Source organism: Vulpes vulpes, chromosome 8 (assembly GCF_048418805.1).
Source record: "Vulpes vulpes isolate BD-2025 chromosome 8, VulVul3, whole genome shotgun sequence".
Taxonomy (NCBI): Eukaryota; Metazoa; Chordata; class Mammalia; order Carnivora; family Canidae; genus Vulpes; species Vulpes vulpes.
The window spans coordinates 1,853,882-1,873,228 of NC_132787.1; the positions used below are offsets into that span (position 1 = coordinate 1,853,882).

Below are 19,347 nucleotides of genomic sequence, written 5' to 3' on the forward strand. Positions count from 1 at the left end.
AAGTTTCCGTTAAGTGAGTTCCAAATGACTTAAATAGAATCATTGCTATTTCTCTAATCGACCGGCCCTCTAGAAACTGTTACCCACAAAAATCTCTATTTCCTTCCTCAGACTCAACAGTCTCAACTAAGACACTAGTTAACTCTGGAAATTAGTGTAAAAGATTAGAAGCCTTACCTGGGGCATTTGCTATAGCCAGTGGCAGGCTTGGAAGCTGGTGCACCTGGATTCCTGAAGCACCCAATGCACTGAGGTTAATGGTCTGGAGGCCAGGCATGGAGGAGAGCTGAGCAGCATTCACAGTGACTGTGCCGGTAGGGATGGAGGCAGCTGAGGCAATGGGTGTAAGGGTGGTATTGCTGCTGCTGGTCTGCCCCAAGGAGACACCCTGCATTGGGGCCAAGGTGATTGTCTGGGCCTGCGGGTTCTGAACTTGGAGATTCTGCAGCTGAAGAGTCTGCCAACTGACCTGTCCATTGGGCCCCACTGTTGGTGTCCGGATGATGATGGGGCCGGAGTTTGGAACAGCCTGAAGCTGGAGATTCTGGAGGGTTTCCTGGGAGATAGCTTGGGTTGTAAAGGTCTGCCCTGACAATGGTGCTGCTTGGAGGGCCTGGAGAGCCTGTCCCCCTTGAACTAGCTGAGGCTGGATAAGAATTTGTTGCTGTTGCTGTGTCTGCTGGTTTTGCTCTCCCTCTTTTTGCTGACTTGCTTGCAGAGAGCCTCCAGATGTCTGGTTCTGCTGAATGTTTAGAGCATCAGACCCCTGTAGCCCACTGACCCTCTGGGGTGTCTGCCCTTGAGAGTTGGTCCCTGCTGATCCGCTGGTGGTGAAGTTCATAATTCCCATGTTGCTGGTGGTAGTAGTTGTTGAGTAGCTATTGGCATTGGTGAAAAAGGAGCTGGAACTGGCTTGTGATGATACCAAACTGGCAGAACTGATGGCAGTCCCTGAGGTGGAGGGCTGTGAGCCACTCTCCTGGGACCCAGAGCTGCTGATAGTGACTGCCTGAGAGCTAGGAGTCAAGGTAGCTGCAGAAACGCTGTTGACAGGTAGCAAGGTGATATTCCCGTTCAGGGCCACTGGTACATTGGTCACATACTGAGTCTGTCCTGAGAGTACGTTATTAGTCAGGCCTTGGAGGGGGACAGCCTGCTGGAGTAGGTTTGGCATAGCAGCAATGATGTTGCCTCCACTTCCTCGATTTGTGATGATTTGTTGGTTTGCACCTGGTATGATCTGTATTTGACCAGAACCATCCTGCTGCACTTGGGCCCCAGTGGCAGCGAACTGCAGCTGTTGCCCATCAACGGTCTGGAACTGTGGGATTACTTGATACTGAATATTAGGCATCACTCCAGGTAATCCTGTCAGGACTTGCTGGTTCTGTAAATTGGAGGTGGCGGCCACAACATACTGCCCACCAGAGACCGCACGATTCTTGGAAGACTCACTGCCATTGCTGCCATTGGTACTGCTGCCACTCTGTTCCTTTGAGGTAGGGGTAGCCCCAGAGGAGGAAGAGATGATCTGCCAGCCATTGGCACCCTGTGAGAGCTGTGTGGCTGTGAGGTCAAGCTCACCTGTACCCCCTGACTGGCTTGGGCCTTGGGAGTTGTTGCTGTTTTCATTGGGTGACTCAATTCTGCTGCAAGTTGCTGCCAGCAGAGCCAGAGGGGATGGCTGGGATTCCTGGCCGGAAAATAAGGGAGAGGATAGGAGTCAGAGACACCCAGCTGCCAGCCCTGGGGGCAGTTTTAAAACAAATAAACAGCAAAACTGCAGCCAAAGTGAGGAAAAAAAAAAAAAAAAAAACCTGAAACAAAAAGCTGACCTATCTATACTGCTGAAATCCTCATCTCTGGAGATCTCCCAATCATTTGTCTCTCTGTGCTAACTTCCCTAGATACAAAATGGTTTAGCGCCTTCCTAAAAACGTTTCTGTGAAAAGGCAATAATCTAAGAATATTTACATTCTCTAGACATCTCCCCTACTCTGCCCTGGTTATCACTTACCTGCCCTCCTCCTCCTCCACTGCTGCTACTGCCTGTGCTGCTGCTTCGAGCCTGAGAAAAGGCACCACCACCATTACCGTTGCCCCCATTATTGCCACCAACTCCTTTTTCAATCTTCACCACGGCTGTCATTTCATCCATGGAGTGATCTTGGTCTAAAAAGAATTAAAAGATAAACAACTTAGAGTTGCAGGAAGGAAAAGGGTAAGGTTAGGAGGGATAAAGGACGCTATGATGAAACAAATAATTAACAGTAAGGTGAAAGGCACCAGCGTAAAAAAAAAAAAAAAAAGTGGATTGAGGAAAGGGCAATTGTAGGACACATAGAACACAGACTTGGCTTAGCAGTGCTGAAACTGGGCCTCAATTCTTCCCTGGCACAAAACTACACCCAGGAAACATTAAAAATGTACTTTTCGTATAGGAAATGTGAGGGGCGATGGACATGTTCAAAGAGTTTCAAAATAAAAAAAAGTATCCTGGGGATAAAAAGGAGAGGAATAGGTAAGGCAAAGAACAACATGTGGGTGGATGGAAAGCTTGCTAAAATTAGGGGCAAAAAATATAGAGAAAGAGAAAAATCCAAGGGTAAAAAGCAGCAAGAGGAGAAGAGGGGCAAAGGGGAAAGAAAAAACAAAAAAGTGTGAGTGGGGAAACATTTGTGAGCACGGCTAAGGGGCTACGGGGTCCAGGGGTTACGAATCTGGAGGTTTCGGGGCGGACAGAGGGCGGGCCCTGGAAGGAAAGGGCGGTTTCGGGGTGAGGGGCGTGGAAAGGGCGGGACGGTGGGGGGGAGGGGAAACCTACGGGGGGAGGGGAGGGCCTTGGGGCAGGCGGCGACCAGAGGGCGGACCGGGGAGGCGGTTGGCCCGGGCGGGGCCTGCACTGCTCGGGCCGCCCCCGCGGCTCCAGCCCCCGGCGGGAGGAGCCTCAGGCGGGCGGCCGAATAGTGGGGGGTAAGGCCCGTCCCCCGTGGCCGGGGCGGGCAGGGGGCGGGCGAGGCCACGCTGCCCCCTCCCCCGGGGCGGGCGGCCCATCCCCCGCTTTCTCGCAGGCCCCGCCACTGCCCCTTCTCCCTCCCTTCCCTCCGCCCCGGGCGGGACCAAGGCCGCCGCCGCCGCCTCCCGCCCGCCCCCCCTCACGGCGGGGACCGCCCGGTCGGCCCTCGCGCGCGCCCCCTCATTCCCCTCCCACCCCTAAGCGTGGAGTGGACTCATCCTTACCGCTCATGGTGGCAGCTGAGGGACGAGCTCAAGGGGGTCCTGTCCGGGGGGGTTGGGGGGGGCCGGGAAAAACGCGGACGCTGACGAGGCAAGCGAACCCGGACCGGACAGGGAGGGGGGGGGTAAGGAGGAGGGAGCAGCGCGCCACAAGCCCGGCCTAGGCCCCGCCCCTTCGCTGCTGCCCCGCCCAATGAGGGAGGGAGAAAGGAGGGACTTGCGGAAGAAAGACGCGTGGGTTATCCAATGGCAGGGCTCACTGGCTCTCTAAGGCGTGTAGGACAAAGTTGCGTGCCTGGTGTCCGCCCAAGGAGGCCGCCCTCTCAGTTTTAAGGCCCAATGAAAGGCGCAGGAAGTGGGGGTGGGCGGGAGCTAGTGATGACAGGCTTGGGAGGGAGCCAGTCAACCGCCAGGCGGGCTCCCTGAACGGTGGGGATAGGGAGAGCTTAGGTTGGAATGACAGAACATCGGCCAACCAGAAGCCCGGACATGCCTGGGCACAGTCCCCGGTGGGAGGGGGTAAGAAGCAGGCCGAAATGGGATAGGATGAAGCCGATCAAAGCCAATCAGAAATCAGGCGGGCAGCCAGGAAAGTCAGGATTGGGCCAACGCTGAGACAAGACAAGCTGGGACGCAAATTGACGTGAACGAGAAGCCAATTGAACGCCGAATGCACTCCGGGGGCGGGACTTTGGGGTGGGCCGAGGAGAAGCGGCGTCTCCCTCAGTCGGTCCGCCCAATGAGGCGGCGAAGGGGGCCAGGCCCCGCCCCCAGGGGGGCCAATGGGCGCCGCCAGAGCCGCCCGTCGCGGGGGAGGGAGCAGGGCTGTGCCAAGAGGAGGCCGCCGCCATCTTGGCCCTCCTCAGGGGACGTCTTTGCAGTGGTTAGGTGGCGCGCTGCGGTGGGGCCGTGCTGCGCAACAAGTGTCAGGGTCGAGACGGGCGGAGCGCGGCTCTGCCTCCCGCGGCCGCTCTCTCGGGGGCCCCCCCAGGGTCCCCCTCCCCGCGGTGGGCGGACGGGCGGGCGGGCGCCTCCGAGTGTGGGTGTCGGCCGTGTGGGTGCGCGCGCGCCCGGCCAACCCCGCGCCGGCCGTTCGCACGGGCTTTTGTGCGACTCCGGCGGACGCCATCTTCCCGACTCGTCCCGCAGACGGGGGCCGGCGGCGCTGACTTTCTCGAGAGCTGGGCCTGGAGGACCTCCCAGAGTCCGCGTCCTGTCAGCCACTTCCTGCCTCTCCTTCCCCACACGCCCCGTCCGGCGTGAAGCAGGACGGCAGGAGGAGAGCGCGGGCCTTTGTAACCAAAGTCACAGGACACTTTCCCCTCAGACACCTGCGTTTCTGGCACCTCCCGTTCTACCTCGCTTCCCCCCCCTCCCCCGGTGTTGGTGGAGGCGGCCTGGGTGAGTCGTCAATGACACGGAGGTCATTCCCTGCGGCCCCTCCCGGTGTCTTCGTGTTGTCGCTAAATTATTTACAGGGCGGCACTTGGTGACATGGGGTCACGCTTTAAAGTCCGGATCCCGGGGATCCCCGGGGGGCTCAGCGGTTTGGCGTCCGCCTTCCGCTCAGGGCGTGACCCCGAGGTCCCGGGGTCGAGTCCCCGCCTTGGTCTCCCCTCAGGGAGCCCGCTTCTCCCTCTGCCTGGGTCTCTGCCTCGCTCCGTGTCTCTCATGGATAAATAAATAAAATACTTTTTAAAATAAATAAAATATAAATAAAGTCCAGATCCCCCTAAAGCAGGCCTCTGCCGCCTCGTGTAGGCCCTGAGGGGAGGTGAAGGGATTGTTGGGTGCGAGGTGCCTCGGTCAGTTAAGCCTTCTGCGTTCCTGTGTCCTCCTCCTGAGGAAGATACTGCTACCAGGGATGTTACCTATTTTATAAGAAACTTGGGCCGGGAACTAACTGGCCCAAAGTCACGAATCTAGTGAGCTGTGGTGCCAGATTCCAACCCAGAACAGGCCCACTCAAAGTCCATATATTTTTCAACAAATAAAGCAAGCCTGGTATAACCATTTATAAAAATAGGCTTGATTTTTTTTTTTTAACGTGTATATATACACATTTTCTCTAATGCTTTTGTATTCTAGCTACTGGGGGAAAAAAATCTAACTTCTACGACAGTTCAAAAGGCACCATCGTCTGTATGCCTTTATGTAAAACTTCACATTACAATTAATAGCATCCCTCCCTAGATCAAAGCTTCTCAAAATACTATGTCAGACAGTCTCTAACCAAATCCTCTGGGGCTCGTTTAAAAAAGCAGATTCGTAATCTCCCATCTCAAACCTAGTAAATCAGATCTCTGGGGTGCGGCTTCAGAATACGCATTTTTAACTAGTTCTTTCAAGTTGACTAGCCCCTAAACCAAGAGTGTAAGAAACAGTAAGGGATGAAACTGGAGAGAAGAAACTTCCAGAAGAGAAGAAACTTCCTGGATGTTAGAAACTGCATTAGTCATCTTTGTAAACCAAGCTCTGGAGATTCTAACAGCTGTTTAGTCAGTAAAAGACCACACCTAAACTTGCTGGGGGGTGGGGGAGGAACTAACATAGTTAGCCTCTGAACATACATATATTGTGTAACTTAATTCAATTAATTTAAGTTGCCATCCGCTTTTACAGATGAGAAAACTGAGGCTCAAATATGTAAGTTAGATCATTCATGATGGTTCTGTTTAATTCCAAAGCTTGGGTTTTATTCCCATTGTTCTAAGCGAGTCCATCAGTGAAATGAGAACTAGAGTTTGATTTTATCCTAGGTACTGAGAAAAAGGCCTAGTTTTTTTTTTTTAAGATTTATTTCTGAGAGTGTGAGTGACAGCACAAGCCAAGGGAGGGGCAATGCAGGAGGGAGGAGCAGACTCCTCCTTGAGCAGGAAGCCGGATGTGAGACTGGATCCCATGACCCTGGGATCATGACCTGAGCTGAAGGCAGATGCTTAACTGACTGAGCCACCCAGGTGCCCCAAAAGGTCTAGATTTAGCCTCTGAAATTCAAGAACCATCTTCCTTTTCTTGTTGCTTCCCCAGGGTCGTGAGGGATATCCTCAACATATGCTTATTTACTCAGAACAAACGGGCATGACCCATCTTGTCCAATTCATCTGTGAAAACCTGAACAAAATTCCTTTAAACAAAGCTAAAATGAAGTTTTAAAAATGAATAACTTATTTCAGGGTTTCTCAAATCCCACACATGCCAGTGTCTGTCTATATAACCATTTATGAAATCATTTAAGTAACTCCTAATGACGTGTTTAAAAGGCAACGTGGGTCATTTGAAAGATGTTTTACTTCAAAATCAGTCCTAATGGTCCATGCACAAAGTGGTATCATTCCAGAGTGGTCCACCCGGCACTGATTCAGGCTCATCTTCCATAACTGTCCATTGCAATCTTACCTTTCATTTTGTTCTCTGCTGGACTCTTCCCCCAAAGCATTCTTTCTTGGGGCTCCATAGTCCAGAACCACAGTCTACTCAGCTTACCCTCTTCTGGCCTACCCGACTCTTCCTCCTGACTTTGATTGGAATGACTTCTATGATGTCTTTCCTACATCCCCCACGTTGAATATTCTGTCCACTATACTCTTTTTACATACTTCTATCAGAGATCTCTGAATATCCAATCTCTTCCAACCAGATAAAGCATTCTGAGGGCCTGGATGCTAGCTAGCGTTTCACTTCTTATCCTCAGGGCCTAGCATATAATCAACACCCAGTAAACAAACACTGAAGTGAAAGAAACCTAGTTCTCAAAATCCTGAATACGTCTCCAGATGATAAAATGCCAAGGATTGATTCTCAGCCTTCAGTTGTTTGCCTTTTACAAATTAAATCATTCTTCTTGATTTTGAAGCCATTCTTGTTTTCAATTTCCCACTTGTGATACTTGGCTGGCTCAGTTGGAAAGGCATGCGACTCCTAATCTTGGTGTAGTGAGTTTGAGCCCCATGTTGGGTGTAGAAATTATTAAAAAAAAAATAAACTTGAAAAAAAATTGATCACTTAACCGGGAAGATTTTACAAAATAAAATATGCAGGTATTTTAAAACCTTCCTTTTAGACCACCATTGTAAGTTTCCTTCCCAGTTAGCTTTCAACTACTGCTGTTAAATACAAAACAGACTTTTTTTTTTTTCTTGAGAGGAGAGAGCGTGTGCATACATGCATGAAGGGCGGCGGGGGTGGTGGGGGGGATCTCAAGCAGGCTTCACACCCAGCACAGAGCTCCACATAGCTTCTCCATCCCACAATCCTGAGATACTGACCTAAGCCAAAACCAAGAGTTGGATGATTAACCAATTGAGCTACCCAGGTGCTCCTAATTTTTTTTTTAACATTTTATTTACTCATGAGAGACACAGAGAGGCAGAGACACAGGCAGAGGGAGAAGCAGGCTCTGCGCAGGGAGCCCGATGTGGGACTTGATCCCAGGACCCCAGGATCACGTCCTGGACTGAAGGCGCTAAACCACTGAGCCACCCGGGCTGCCCTTTTTTTTTTAAACCTGTTCTGCTTACTCTAGGATAAAGGAGCTCAGGAAAGAAAAAGACAGACAGAATCCCTGATAAGATGATAAAGTATCAACAGTCTTCTAAGCAAGAAACCTTCTCTGTGAACAAGAAAACAAGCCTAGAGTTTTCGCATCATGCTATCTAAAGTCATCTGAAGTGAAATGGTGACTGGAGAAGCTGGATGGATCATCGTGCACATTCCTCAGTCTTTTCTGGGCCCTGGAAAGGCAAAAAACTAAGAACAGAATTATAACAAATCTGGTTTCTTTGGGAAGCCCAACCTGTTGATGAGAAATCCAGGACTGACTACAGATATTCTCTACTATTATCACTATTTAAAAGGATTCATTCTGTACCTTTGCTACGTCTTTATTTCCTTATCTGCGAAGCATTGTGGTTCACCCCAGCCTATTCTGTACTTTGTTCTAGGAAGGCCTCTTCAGTCTGGCAACCTGTCCGTGGCTCTGGCGGTCTTGAAGGCTCTGGAGGGGGAAGAAGGGCTTGGGGGTTAAAATGAGAGTCTTTGTTGGAGAGTTGGGAGGCATGGTCAACCACACAACTTGATTATTGTTGGAGCTGAATTCTGGCCCAAACTTCTCGAGTATTCTCTTTTCTGAGGAAGGCTGCAAGATGACAGGCCTGACTTTACACCCAGCTGACGGTCTCTGGAGCTCCAAGACACTTTGGCAAATAAATAAAAGCAGGGTTGGTGTCGAAGGGGAAGAGGAAGGTCTGAGACTAAATTCCGCAACCCATCGGCAGTCTAGAGAGCTAGAAGGCAGGCCCCGGCTCCATGAAGGCTCAGAGAGCCTAGACCTGAAACCCAGCAAGCAGAGAGCTTTTCTGAATATTTAAATCTGCCCCCAAAGACTCGTCTTGAAACAATCAAAACATTTGCCTTCCCAAAATATCCAAACCCTCTGACTCCTCTGGGAGCCTCCGTTCACCAGAGCGAGAGGGAGGCCAATGCTTAATGCCAACTTCCGCACCAGTCACCCCCACCCGGACGTCTGCCCCCACGGGTGACTGCAGTCCTGCCCGGCAGTGCAGCATTATAAGAAGAGGAAAGAAAAAAAAAATTAGAGGAAAGTTCCTCTTTTAACCAAAAATGAGACGGTTTCCTCCCCGGGGACAGACAAACAGCCCCAAGAGTCCTCCCGAGTCCCGGGGTGAGAGCCCTACGCCGCCCCCAGACCCCGGCCCCCGAACGGGCACGGCCCCGACAGACAGACGGACGCAGCAGGGCTGCAAAGGGCAGCCGGGCTCCCCGGGCCTCCTCCGCGGAGCGGGAGGAAGGAAGGGGGGAGGGGGCCGGCCCGGTTCCCCCTCCCACGGAGCCGGGGCCACCCCGGGGGCGGGCGCAGGGCCGGGCTGGGGGAGGAGGGAGCCGGCTGCATAAACAAACCCGCCCGGGCCACGAGGTGCCCGGAGGAATGGGGTGGGGCCGGCCGGCCTTGGGGCCCGGCCCGCGGCTCCCCACCCCCGGGGTCGGGGGGGCCGGGCCCTCGGGCTCCCCGCCCCGCCCCGCCAGCCCCTCCTTCCCGCTCTGCCCTCCCTCCCCGAGAAGCCCATGGGGCGGGGCTCCTGACTTCTCGTCGCTTCTCCCGGGAGCCTGCGCCGGTTCCCGGGGGTGGAGACGGGGCGTGGGACGGGCCGTGGGACGGGCCGTGGGACGGGGCCGGGGACCCTCCTGGAGGCTAGGGCCTGCTCGGGTGCGGGGCCCAGGGCGCCGAGGCTCCCGGGAAGAGCTGGCCGCCGGGGTGCGCAGCGGGGCTGGGCCTGGCTCCTGGGCAGCCGCGGCCCTTCCTGTAGGTCGGGAAACCGGTCAGCCGTTGCCCAGCGGGGTCCCACTGCCCCCGCATCTCCCCAAGTGTGATGCACTCACTTCCTAGGTGGAGGGTGAACTGTGGAAAGAAACTGAACTGCATACCAAGCCCACCGTTCTCAGAAGTGTTGTTATGGTAAAGAAAAACTTAATAGGGGCAGCCTGGGAGGCCCAGGGCCTGATCCTGGAGACCCGGATCGAGTCCCACGTCGGGCCCCCTGCATGGAGCCTGCTTCTCCCTCTGCCTGTGTCTCTGCCTCTCTCTCTCTGTCTCTCATGAATAAATAAAACATTAAAAAAAAATTAATGGTATACTATGGAACCAGGGGAACCTGGTAATGTTAAAAATTATGCAAGTGGAGTGTGAATGATTGAAGGCTGGGGAAATACACACAGTACATCCTGGTTTCCCCATACAACATGCAGTTATTTCTTTTTTTCTTTTTGTTTTTTTGTTTTGTTTTGTTTTTGTTTTTTAACATGCAGCTATTCCTGAGGAAGAAGAAATTATTCGGTGAGGGGCTAGGTTAGGTGGTACAGGAGCTTCCTTCCAACACCACATTCCAAAGTTTAAAAGTTAAAAAGAGGCACCTGGGTGGCTCAGTCGGTTAAGCATCTGCCTTCAGCTTGGGTCATGATCCCTAGCTGACCCTAAAGAGTCCCTAATCAAGACTCCCTAAATCAAGCCTCCCCACATCAGGCTCCCTGCTCAGTGGGGAATCTGCTTACCCCCTTTGCCAACTCATTCTCTCTCAAAAAATAAAATCTTTCTTAAGATAAAAGCAATTAAAGAGTATTATAAGGCAGGAACCGGAAACCAGAGAACAAGAAAAACAGCTAGTAGAGTCAGGAACTTTCTTAAGCCGCGGCTTCACCAGGCCCACCACCAAAGGGCCCAGAGTTGAAGAGGAAGGTTTCTACTACAGGACAGAGTGAATAGGCCCTAGAAAGGTTCCACTCCCAATCCTGGGGAATTTTGCCTGGCTAGTCTCTCCACTCCTGTAAGGTGCACTCAGGACTAAAGGGAGACACTGCTGCCTGTGTCTTACCTGTCACAGAACTCTGCTCCATCCTGCTCAAGGACTGAGCCTGTCCACGCTGCCAACCTCAAGCTTATGCTTCCCTCAGTGCCTCCCCCAAGAGCTCACCCCACTCTGCCTTGCACTCCAGCAACCATGGAAGTTGGGGCTCAGCCAGACCTCATTTTCCGCGTCTATAGGGGGTTGACTGCCTAGGTCCCCTCAGGCTTAACCTCCTCCCAGCTTCAAAACTATGAGTCAGACCACCAGACATGTGCGTTATGCATCCCTGATGTAATGTCATAGGAAGAACACTGCATCACCCAACAAGTATTCTTCCCAAAAATATTGAGCCTGAATCTAAAGGAGTCTTCAGACCTAATTGCTGGTTTTCAGAGAATATGGGGCCTGGTGGAACAAGGTAAGTAGAAACACAAAGAAACAAAAAAGAAAAATCCCAAATGTAGGACATTCTACAGGGCAATTGACTGTTTATTCAACAAGTCAATGGCGTGGAAAAAGAGGAGGAAGGGCCCTTCTTGCTTAAAAGAGACGTAGGAGGCAAAACAGTCACATGCAATATGATCCTATTTTGAACAAATCACTTGTAAAAGACACTCTGGGGACATGGGGGAAATTTGAATAAGGACTGGGTATTACACAATATTAAGGAATGATTGTTAATTTACGGGGCATGATAATAGTATTGGGATTATATAAGGACCTATTTTTAGTAACAATGCCTAATATTTCATTACAGGGTTTAAACAAAATTATAAAGAAATATTTAAGGGTTTAATGCCTTGTCTGTAAATTATTATTTTTGTTTAAGTAAACTCTACTCCTAATGTAGGGCTCAAACTCAATGACCCTCATGTCTATAAATTATTTTAGAATACTTTTAAAAAGGAATAACTGGTTGGGGAGGGGCAGGAAGCAGCTTCAGGGTAGGGAAGCAAATAATAAGAAGAAAGGAATAACTGAAATATGGCAAATATTGATGCTTGTTAAGTCCAGAAGATCGTTGTCTCAGATCCATTTCCTCCTCTATTCTGATTGAAGTCACTTTTTTCTTTTTTTAAGATCTTATTTATTTATTCACGAGAGACCCAGAGAGAGAGGCAGAGACCCAGACAAAGGGAGAACCAGGCTCCCTGCCTGCGGGGAGCCCGATGTGGGACTTGATCCCAGGACCCTGGGGTCATGCCCTGAGCTGAAGGCAGATGCTCAACTGCTGAGCCCCCCAGGCATCCCTAAATCATTTTTTTTTACAAAAATGGTTAACATTTTTTATTAAATAGTCATGCTAGTTAAAATACCCACTGAGGGTATTTTAGTGGGTCCCTGAGTGGCGCAGCGGTTTGGCGCCTGCCTTTGGCCCAGGGTGCGATCCTGGAGACCCGGGATCGAGTCCCACATCGGGCTCCCTGCATGAAGCCTGCTTCTCCCTCTGCCTGTGTCTCTGCCTCTCTCTCTCTCTCTGTGACTATCATAAATTTAAAAAAATGATAAAAATAAAATAAAATACCCACTGAGTTCTTCTCCTTTTACCTCCCCAGTATCAGGCCCATGGCCTCCTTTTCTTTCTGCTGGAGTTCACGTCTCGCCTATTCTCTCCTCTTCTCCCCTTGCCACATCAGCTGATGGCACAGTGCCAAAGACATGCCACCTCTTGCCACACAGCTCAAGATTTGGTGGTTTAGAGGACAGAAGTAGAAGTCTGAGGCTTCTTTTATGCTGCCTTTTTAGAATCAGTTTCTGGGTAGTGGTAGCCGACTTGGGGGGGAGACACTCTCCCCCACCACTGAAGCCACCCATTTCTCAGCCAGCCAGGAAAGGACTTGGGGAAAATTGGGCAATCTCCCCTGGGGCAGGCTTCTGACCAAGGAGACAGGCTTCTGAGAAGGGAGACAGTAGGCTGGGGAACTTCCTGCCTCCCAACCTGTGTGATTTTTTTTTTTTAATCTCCCACCATTCCCATCTCCTCCGACCCACCCCAGACTAAAGGCAATCTCTCCCCTGTGCTCCTTCATTCAGAATCGGAACAGTCTCCATGCAAGAAATGGGGCTAGACTCTGTGGGAGTCAGAGGAACAAGACCTGGTCCTCCCTCAAGGAACTTGTGGCTTAGTAGAGAAGGCTGACTCATACACAGCTAATTACAATATCCTGTGTTAGTGCAACGAAGGAGATACATACACAAGCCAGCCCCTTTTTAGGGGGCCGGGTGCCCAGTTCTCTCCCCAACACGCCTCTGTCTTCAGACTCCTGCCCATCCCCCTCACAGCAGTGATCCGCCATCAACCACGCCAGTCCTATTGCACAGATGCCTGTCAGATTCATCCCCTCCCCTCTCCACATCCCTAGTCACTGCCTTATTATCACCGCCTTGTTACGCGTCCTCTCCACTGCCTACTTGGTGTGGTTACTATAGAGAATGGGGTCCTTTACTCTTCAAAATAGGCTCCATGGCCCCCAGGGAGTCTTGTCTTATCCAAGAGAGATCTCATCATCTAGTCCAAGTGGAATCAAATCTTTCCAGGCCCTAACTTTCTTTCTATTATTATTATTATTATTATTATTATTATTATTATTAATTCATTTGAGAGACAGAGAAAGAGAACGAGCTGGGAGGAGGGATAGAAGGGGAAGCAGAATCCCTGCTGAACACAGAGCCCTAGACTCTAGGGCTCCATCCAGGGACCTTAGGATCATGACCCGGGCCAAAGGCAGACGTTTAACCAACTGAGCCACACAGGTGCCCCTCTAGGCCCGACCTCTCATCTGAAGATGTAAGTAAAGCTCCAGCCATGTACACTCAACTATTTACCCTTCATAAAATGGGCCAAGTGGTTTCTCCTGTCACATCCTGCTGATGCACACACAGGTATGTGCCTAGAGTGCCCTTCCCCCATAGTAGTTCAAGAACTCACCTTTCGGGCCACCTGGGTGACTCAGCTGACTGAGCATCTGCCTTGGGGTCAGGTTATGATCTCGGGGTCCTGGGATCGAGCCCCACTGTGGCCTCCCTACTCAGCGGGGAGACTGCTTCTCCCTTTCCCTCAGTGCTCTGTTGCATGTGCGCACATGCTCTCACTTTCGCTCTCATTCTCTCAAATAAATAAATAAAATCTTGAAAAACAAAAAACCTCATTTTTCAAGTCTGAGTTCAAGCTTCATCTCTGGAACTCTTTCCAGAAATATCCTTTCTCTCCCTAGAATTGGGCATGCTTCTCCAATGTGCCCCCATTGCAACCTCTGCTGTCTTCCCCCTGGCAGCCTTCCACGTCTTATTGCGCTTACATGGTTGTACGTTTATGAACATAGTGGAGTAAAGTGAGCCTGGGTCCTGGAGCTATAGGTCAGAGTTCTCATCCAGGCTTAATAGCTGTGCAACATGAGGCAAGTTACTTAACCTGTCTGAGTCTTAGCTGCTTCATCTATAAAGTGAGGATATTATTACTTAGCTGGAAGGGTGGAAGAGAAATGAAAATGTGGCAAGTCATTTTTGCTTTCATTGTAAGTTGTTGTTATTGTTGTTTTAATCTGTTTGGATTTGTGTGTGAGAAAAATCTTTTTTTTTCTTTTCTTTCTTTTTTTTTACTTAAATTCCACTTAGTTGGGGCACTTGGCTGGCTCAGTTGGTAGAATATGTAACTCTTTTTTTTTTTTTTGAATATGTAATTCTTGATCTTGGGGTTGTAAGTTTAAGCACCACATTGGGTACAGAGATTACTTTAAAAAAAGTCTTAAATGGGACGCTTGGGTGGCTCAGCAGTTGAGCATCTGCCTTTGGCTCAGGGTGGGATCCCCATCCTAGGAAGGAGTCCCTCCTGCATCGGGCTCCCTGCATGGAGCCTGCTTCTCTCTCTGCCTGTGTCTCTACCTCTCTGTGTGTCTCTCGTGAATAAATAAATAATTTTTTTTTTTTACATCCGCAATTTTATTTTTGGGGGTGGTTAGGGTTGAGGGAAAACAGAAGTTTGGGCTGAGGAATAAACTTTTTCCTGAAATTACATCTTGAAAGTTTTAAATAAGTAGAAGAAGAAGAAGATAGGTAGTTGGTAAACTGGGGTTGAAGGTTGCTATCTCATTTCTGCCGCCAGGACTTCCTGTCCCAAACCAAATTATTATTATTTTTTTAAACCAAATTATAATAGAGAAAAAAACTATTTATATTTTGCTCATTAATGATCTAAACAAGAGATAGAGAAGGTGGTGCCACCACAGGTTCCTAAGAAGGAGGGGCACAAATCCATTCATTCTGTCTGTGTCTGAGATTTTATTTATTTATTCACGAGAGACACAGAGACACAGAGAGACACAGGCAGAGGGAGAAGCAGGCTCCATGCAGGGAGCCTGATGTGGGACTCAATCCTGGGTCTCCAGGATCAGGCCCTGGGCTGAAGGCAGGCGCCAAACCTCTGAGCCACCCAAGCTACCCTCTTTTTACAAAGTCTTTTTTTTTTAATTTTTTTTTTAAATTTTTATTTATTTATGATAGTCACAGAGAGACAGAGAGAGAGGCAGAGACACAGGCAGAGGGAGAAACAGGCTCCATGCAGCGGGAGCCTGATGCGGGATTCGATCCCGGGTCTCCAGGATCCTGCCCTGGGCCAAAGGCAGGCGCCAAACCGCTGTGCCACCCAGGGATCCCCTTAAAAAGTCTTAAAAAAATAAAAATAAATAGTTAACATACAGTGTAATATTAGCTTCTGTTGTACAAGATAGCAATTTAACACCTGGTGCTCATCACAAGTGTATTCCTTACTCACCATCACCTATATAATTTTTTTTAAGTAGGCTGTATGCCCCCCGCCCAAAAAAACAAGTAGGCTGTATGCCCAATGTAGGGCTTGAACTCATGACCATGAGATCAAGAGTCACAGGCTCCATCCAACTGAGCCAGCCACATGCCCCCCCATCACCTACTTAATCCATCCATCCACCCACCTTAACCGGTTTGGTTTTTGTTTTTACTTTACTTGAGTAACACATGAACGTCATCTTTTTGTATAAGATTCAAGCAGCCAGGGACACCTGGGTGGCTCAGCGATTAAGCGGCTACCTTCAGCTCAGGGCATGATCTCAGGGTCCGGGATCAAGTCCCACGTTGGGCTCCCTGTAAGGAGCCTGCTTCTGTCTCTGCCTCTCTGTCTCTCTCTGTCTTTATTTATTTATTTTTTCTCTCTCTGTCTTTAATAAATAAATAAATCTTAAAAAAAAAAAAAAGGATTCAAACAGCCAGAAGTTTAGGGGAGTACGTGCACACCTCTCTTCACTAACCCATCCTGTACACACCTTTCTCTTTTTTCCCAAAGTAGGGAAACACTTGCACCAGGTCATAGCTTGGTTTGTAGCTTTTCAATCTCTATTCTATGATTTACACATATTTATATACATCCAACAGATATTTACTCAATGCCTACTCTGTACTGGCACCATTATGGTATAACAATGAAGACATGACGGTGAACAAAATAGAAAAAGTCCTGTGCTCTCTTTTGAGCATACTTGCTATGTTCACACTTATGTCTTCATTGTTGGTATTTTTTATGTAAATATATAGTGTAAGTATTATTCTATAGCTTGCTTTTTTTTTTACTTAACAAAATCTGTTAAAGATCTTTTCACGTTACTTTATTTCATTCTTTCTTAATATTTCAAACTCTCCCACAGCAAATATCTTCATATGTATGTATTTGTGCCTACATATAGCATTTAGGAGAGAGTGGGGAAATGCACAGCACAGTGGTTAAGAGCACAGATTCTGGAGACAGACCATACCTGTGAATCCTCACTCTGTCACTTACTAGCTGTATGACCCTTGGGCAAGTCACTGAACTTTCATTTATAAAATGCAGAAATAGGGCAGCCCAGGTGGCTCAGGGGTTTAGTGCCGCTTTCTGCCCAGGGCGTGACCCTGGAGACCCAGATCGCGACCCACTTCAGGCTCCCTGCATGGAGCCTGCTTCTCCCTCTGCCTCTCTTTCTCTCTGTGTCTCTCATGAATAAATAAATAAAATCTATAAATACATACATACATACATAAATACATAAATACATAAAATGCAGAAATAAGAGTATTTACTCCAGGTGCTCTGGGTGGCTCGGGTGGTTGGGTGTCATACTCTTAATTTGGGCTCAGGTTGTGATCTTGTGAGATAGAGCCCCAGGTGGGCTCCATGCTCAGTGCGGAGTATGCTTCTCTCCCTCTTCCTCTACCCAGCTCATGTGCATGTGCTCTTACTCTCTCAAATAAATAAATCTTTTTTTAAAAAGAGTTTTCACTTCATAGAATAGTTGAAGTGCAGTCAGAATCCCAGCACACAATAAGCACTTGATACATATTATCAGTAAATTGAAAATTTTGATACACCAAAATATTCCCAGTTACACTCATAGTGGCTCTGTGAAAGATTGTTATCCAAATTCTCACCAATTTAAAAATTTGTCAACCTGATAATTCCATAATTAAGATTTATTTTTTCCAAAAAAAAGATTTATTTTTTCCTGATTTACCAAAATTTATTTTTAAAATTTTTTTTTTTTTATTTATTTATGATAGGCACACAGTGAGAGAGAGAGGCAGAGACACAGGCAGAGGGAGAAGCAGGCTCCATGCACCGGGAGCCCGACGTGGGATTCGATCCCGGGTCTCCAGGATCGCGCCCTGGGCCAAAGGCAGGCGCTAAACCGCTGCACCACCCAGGGATCCCCTGATTTACCAAAATTTATAAGGACAAATGTCTTTTCTGTTATTGTCCATTTGTATTTTGTTCTCTCCTTTCATTTCCTCTATTTTTCTTACTGAAATGTTTGACCCTAGGAAGCTGTTTATGTATATTAGATATTAATTCTTTGTTAAAATCCATTTGCAATAAGGGATGACTGTTTGGCTCAATCAATAGAGCATGTGACTCTTGGTCTTGGGTTGTGAGCTCAAGTCCCACACTGGGTGTAGAGTTTATTGAAAAAAATAAAACATTTTTTATTTTTATATAACTTTTTCTTTTTTTCTAAATATTTTATTTATTTATTCATGAGAGAGGCAGAGACACAGGCAGAGGGAGAAGCAGGCTCCCTGCAGGGACCCCGATGTGGGACTCGATCCCAGGACCCCACGATCATGCCCTGGGCTGAAGGCAGTGCTAAACCACTGAGCCACCCAGGCTGCCCTAAATTTTTTTTTTTAATTTTATTTGCTTATTTGACAGGGAGAGAGAAAGAACAAGGCGGGGGGGGGGGGGGGGGGAGCAGCAGAGGGAGAGGGAGAGGCAGACTCCCCACTGAGCAGGGAGCCCGATGCGGGGCTGGATCCCAGGACCTTGGGATCATGACCCGAGCCAAAGCAGATGCCCAACTGACCAAGCCACACTGGTGCCCCCCAAAATAAAATCTTTAAAATAAAGTCCGAGACGCTTAGGTGGCTCAGTTGGTTAGGCATCTGCCTTCTGCTCAGGTCATGATCCCAGGGACCCAGAATCAAGCCCCCATGTTGGGCTTCCTGCTCAGGGGGGAGCCTGCTTCTCCCTCTCCCTTTGCCCCTCTCGGCTCGGGCTGTCTGTCTCTCTCTCTCTCTCTTTCTCTCTCTCATTCTGCACCCTCTCAAATAAATAAATAAAATCTTAACAAATAAAAATAAACATTAAAAAATCCATTTACAAAAATAGAAAAAAATCCATTTGCAAGGACGTGACTGGAGCTAGAGAGTATAATGCTAAGTGGAATGAGTCAGTCAGAAAGAGACAAATGCCAAGATTTCATTCATATGTGGAATTTAAGAAGCAAAACAAAGGAGCAAAAGGGAGAAAAAAAGAGAGAGAGAGAAATCAAGAAACAGAATCTTAATTATAGAGAACACACTGCTGGTTACCAGAGGGGAGGTGGGTGGGGGATGGGTGAAATAGGGGCTGGGGATGAAGGGGGGCACTTGCCAGTGATGAGCACCGGGTGATGTGTGGAATCAGTGGATCACTGTATTGTACACCTGAAACTAATATAACACTGTGTGTTAACTAACTGGAATTAAAACTTAAAAAGCCAAAAAATATTCTTTGTTAAAATATGTCAAATATATTTTCCCTGTCAATTGTCTTTTGTTCTGGTTGGTTTGTTTTTAAAGATTTTATTTATTTATTTGAGAGAGAAAGAGCGTATTGTGGGGGAGGCAGAGGGAGAGAGAGAAACAGACTCCCCACTGAGCAGGGAGCCTGAATGTGGGACTCCATCCCAGGACCCTGAGATCATGACCTGAGCCGAAGTCACACACTTAACTGCCTGAGCCACCCAGGCGCCCCGTTTGGGTTTTGAGATAAAAATCAACCTCAGTGAGGTATAATTTTTACACAATAAAATGCACCCATTTAAAATGTATATTTTGATGAATTTAGACAAATGATAATACCCATGTAATCATCACAATAATCAGGATATAGAACATTGCACTAAAATGTTCCCTCTGCCCCATTGTCCCAATCCCTGCTAACCCTCCCCCACCTCAATCCACACACAGCCAGTAATGTGCCTTCTGATTAGATGTCATTCTAGGTTTGTTTCTAAAAAAGGATTGGGGCAGCCCTGGTGGCCTAACGGTTTAGCGTCTCCTTCAGCCCAGGGTGTGATTCTGGAGTCCCAGGATCGAGTCCCACGTCGGGCTCCCGGCATGGAGCCTGCTTCTCCCTCTGCCTGTGTCTCTGCCTCTCTCTGTGTCTCTCATGAATAAATAAATAAAATCTTTAAATAAATAAGAA

The 19,347-nt window shown here is 48.6% G+C and overlaps 1 protein-coding gene and 1 long non-coding RNA gene across 3 annotated transcripts in view; both read right to left on the reverse strand.

Annotated features, from left to right (window-relative positions):
* SP1 (Sp1 transcription factor) overlaps positions 1-3,562 on the reverse strand; it is a 40,842-nt gene extending 37,280 nt beyond the window's left edge. The window contains exons 1-3 of one of the 2 annotated variants that reach the window (XM_026000411.2): positions 3,241-3,562; positions 2,018-2,172; positions 178-1,693 (exon numbers count right to left, since the gene is read on the reverse strand). In XM_026000411.2, coding sequence (XP_025856196.1) covers positions 178-1,693; positions 2,018-2,172; positions 3,241-3,247 — 1,678 coding nt within the window. In that variant the 5' untranslated portion in view covers positions 3,248-3,562. Of the gene's footprint in view, positions 1-177; positions 1,694-2,017; positions 2,173-2,353; positions 2,768-3,240 lie in introns of those variants that run through there. The other variant, XM_026000412.2, reaches the window with a different exon arrangement.
* Positions 3,563-7,562: 4,000 nt separating this feature from the next.
* On the reverse strand, positions 7,563-9,389 carry LOC140599864 (uncharacterized). Its single transcript, XR_012002850.1, has 2 exons — positions 8,108-9,389; positions 7,563-7,970 (listed from the first exon to the last, which is right to left on the reverse strand). It is a non-coding gene; the product is annotated as an uncharacterized lncRNA (long non-coding RNA).
* Positions 9,390-19,347: the final 9,958 nt, after the last annotated feature.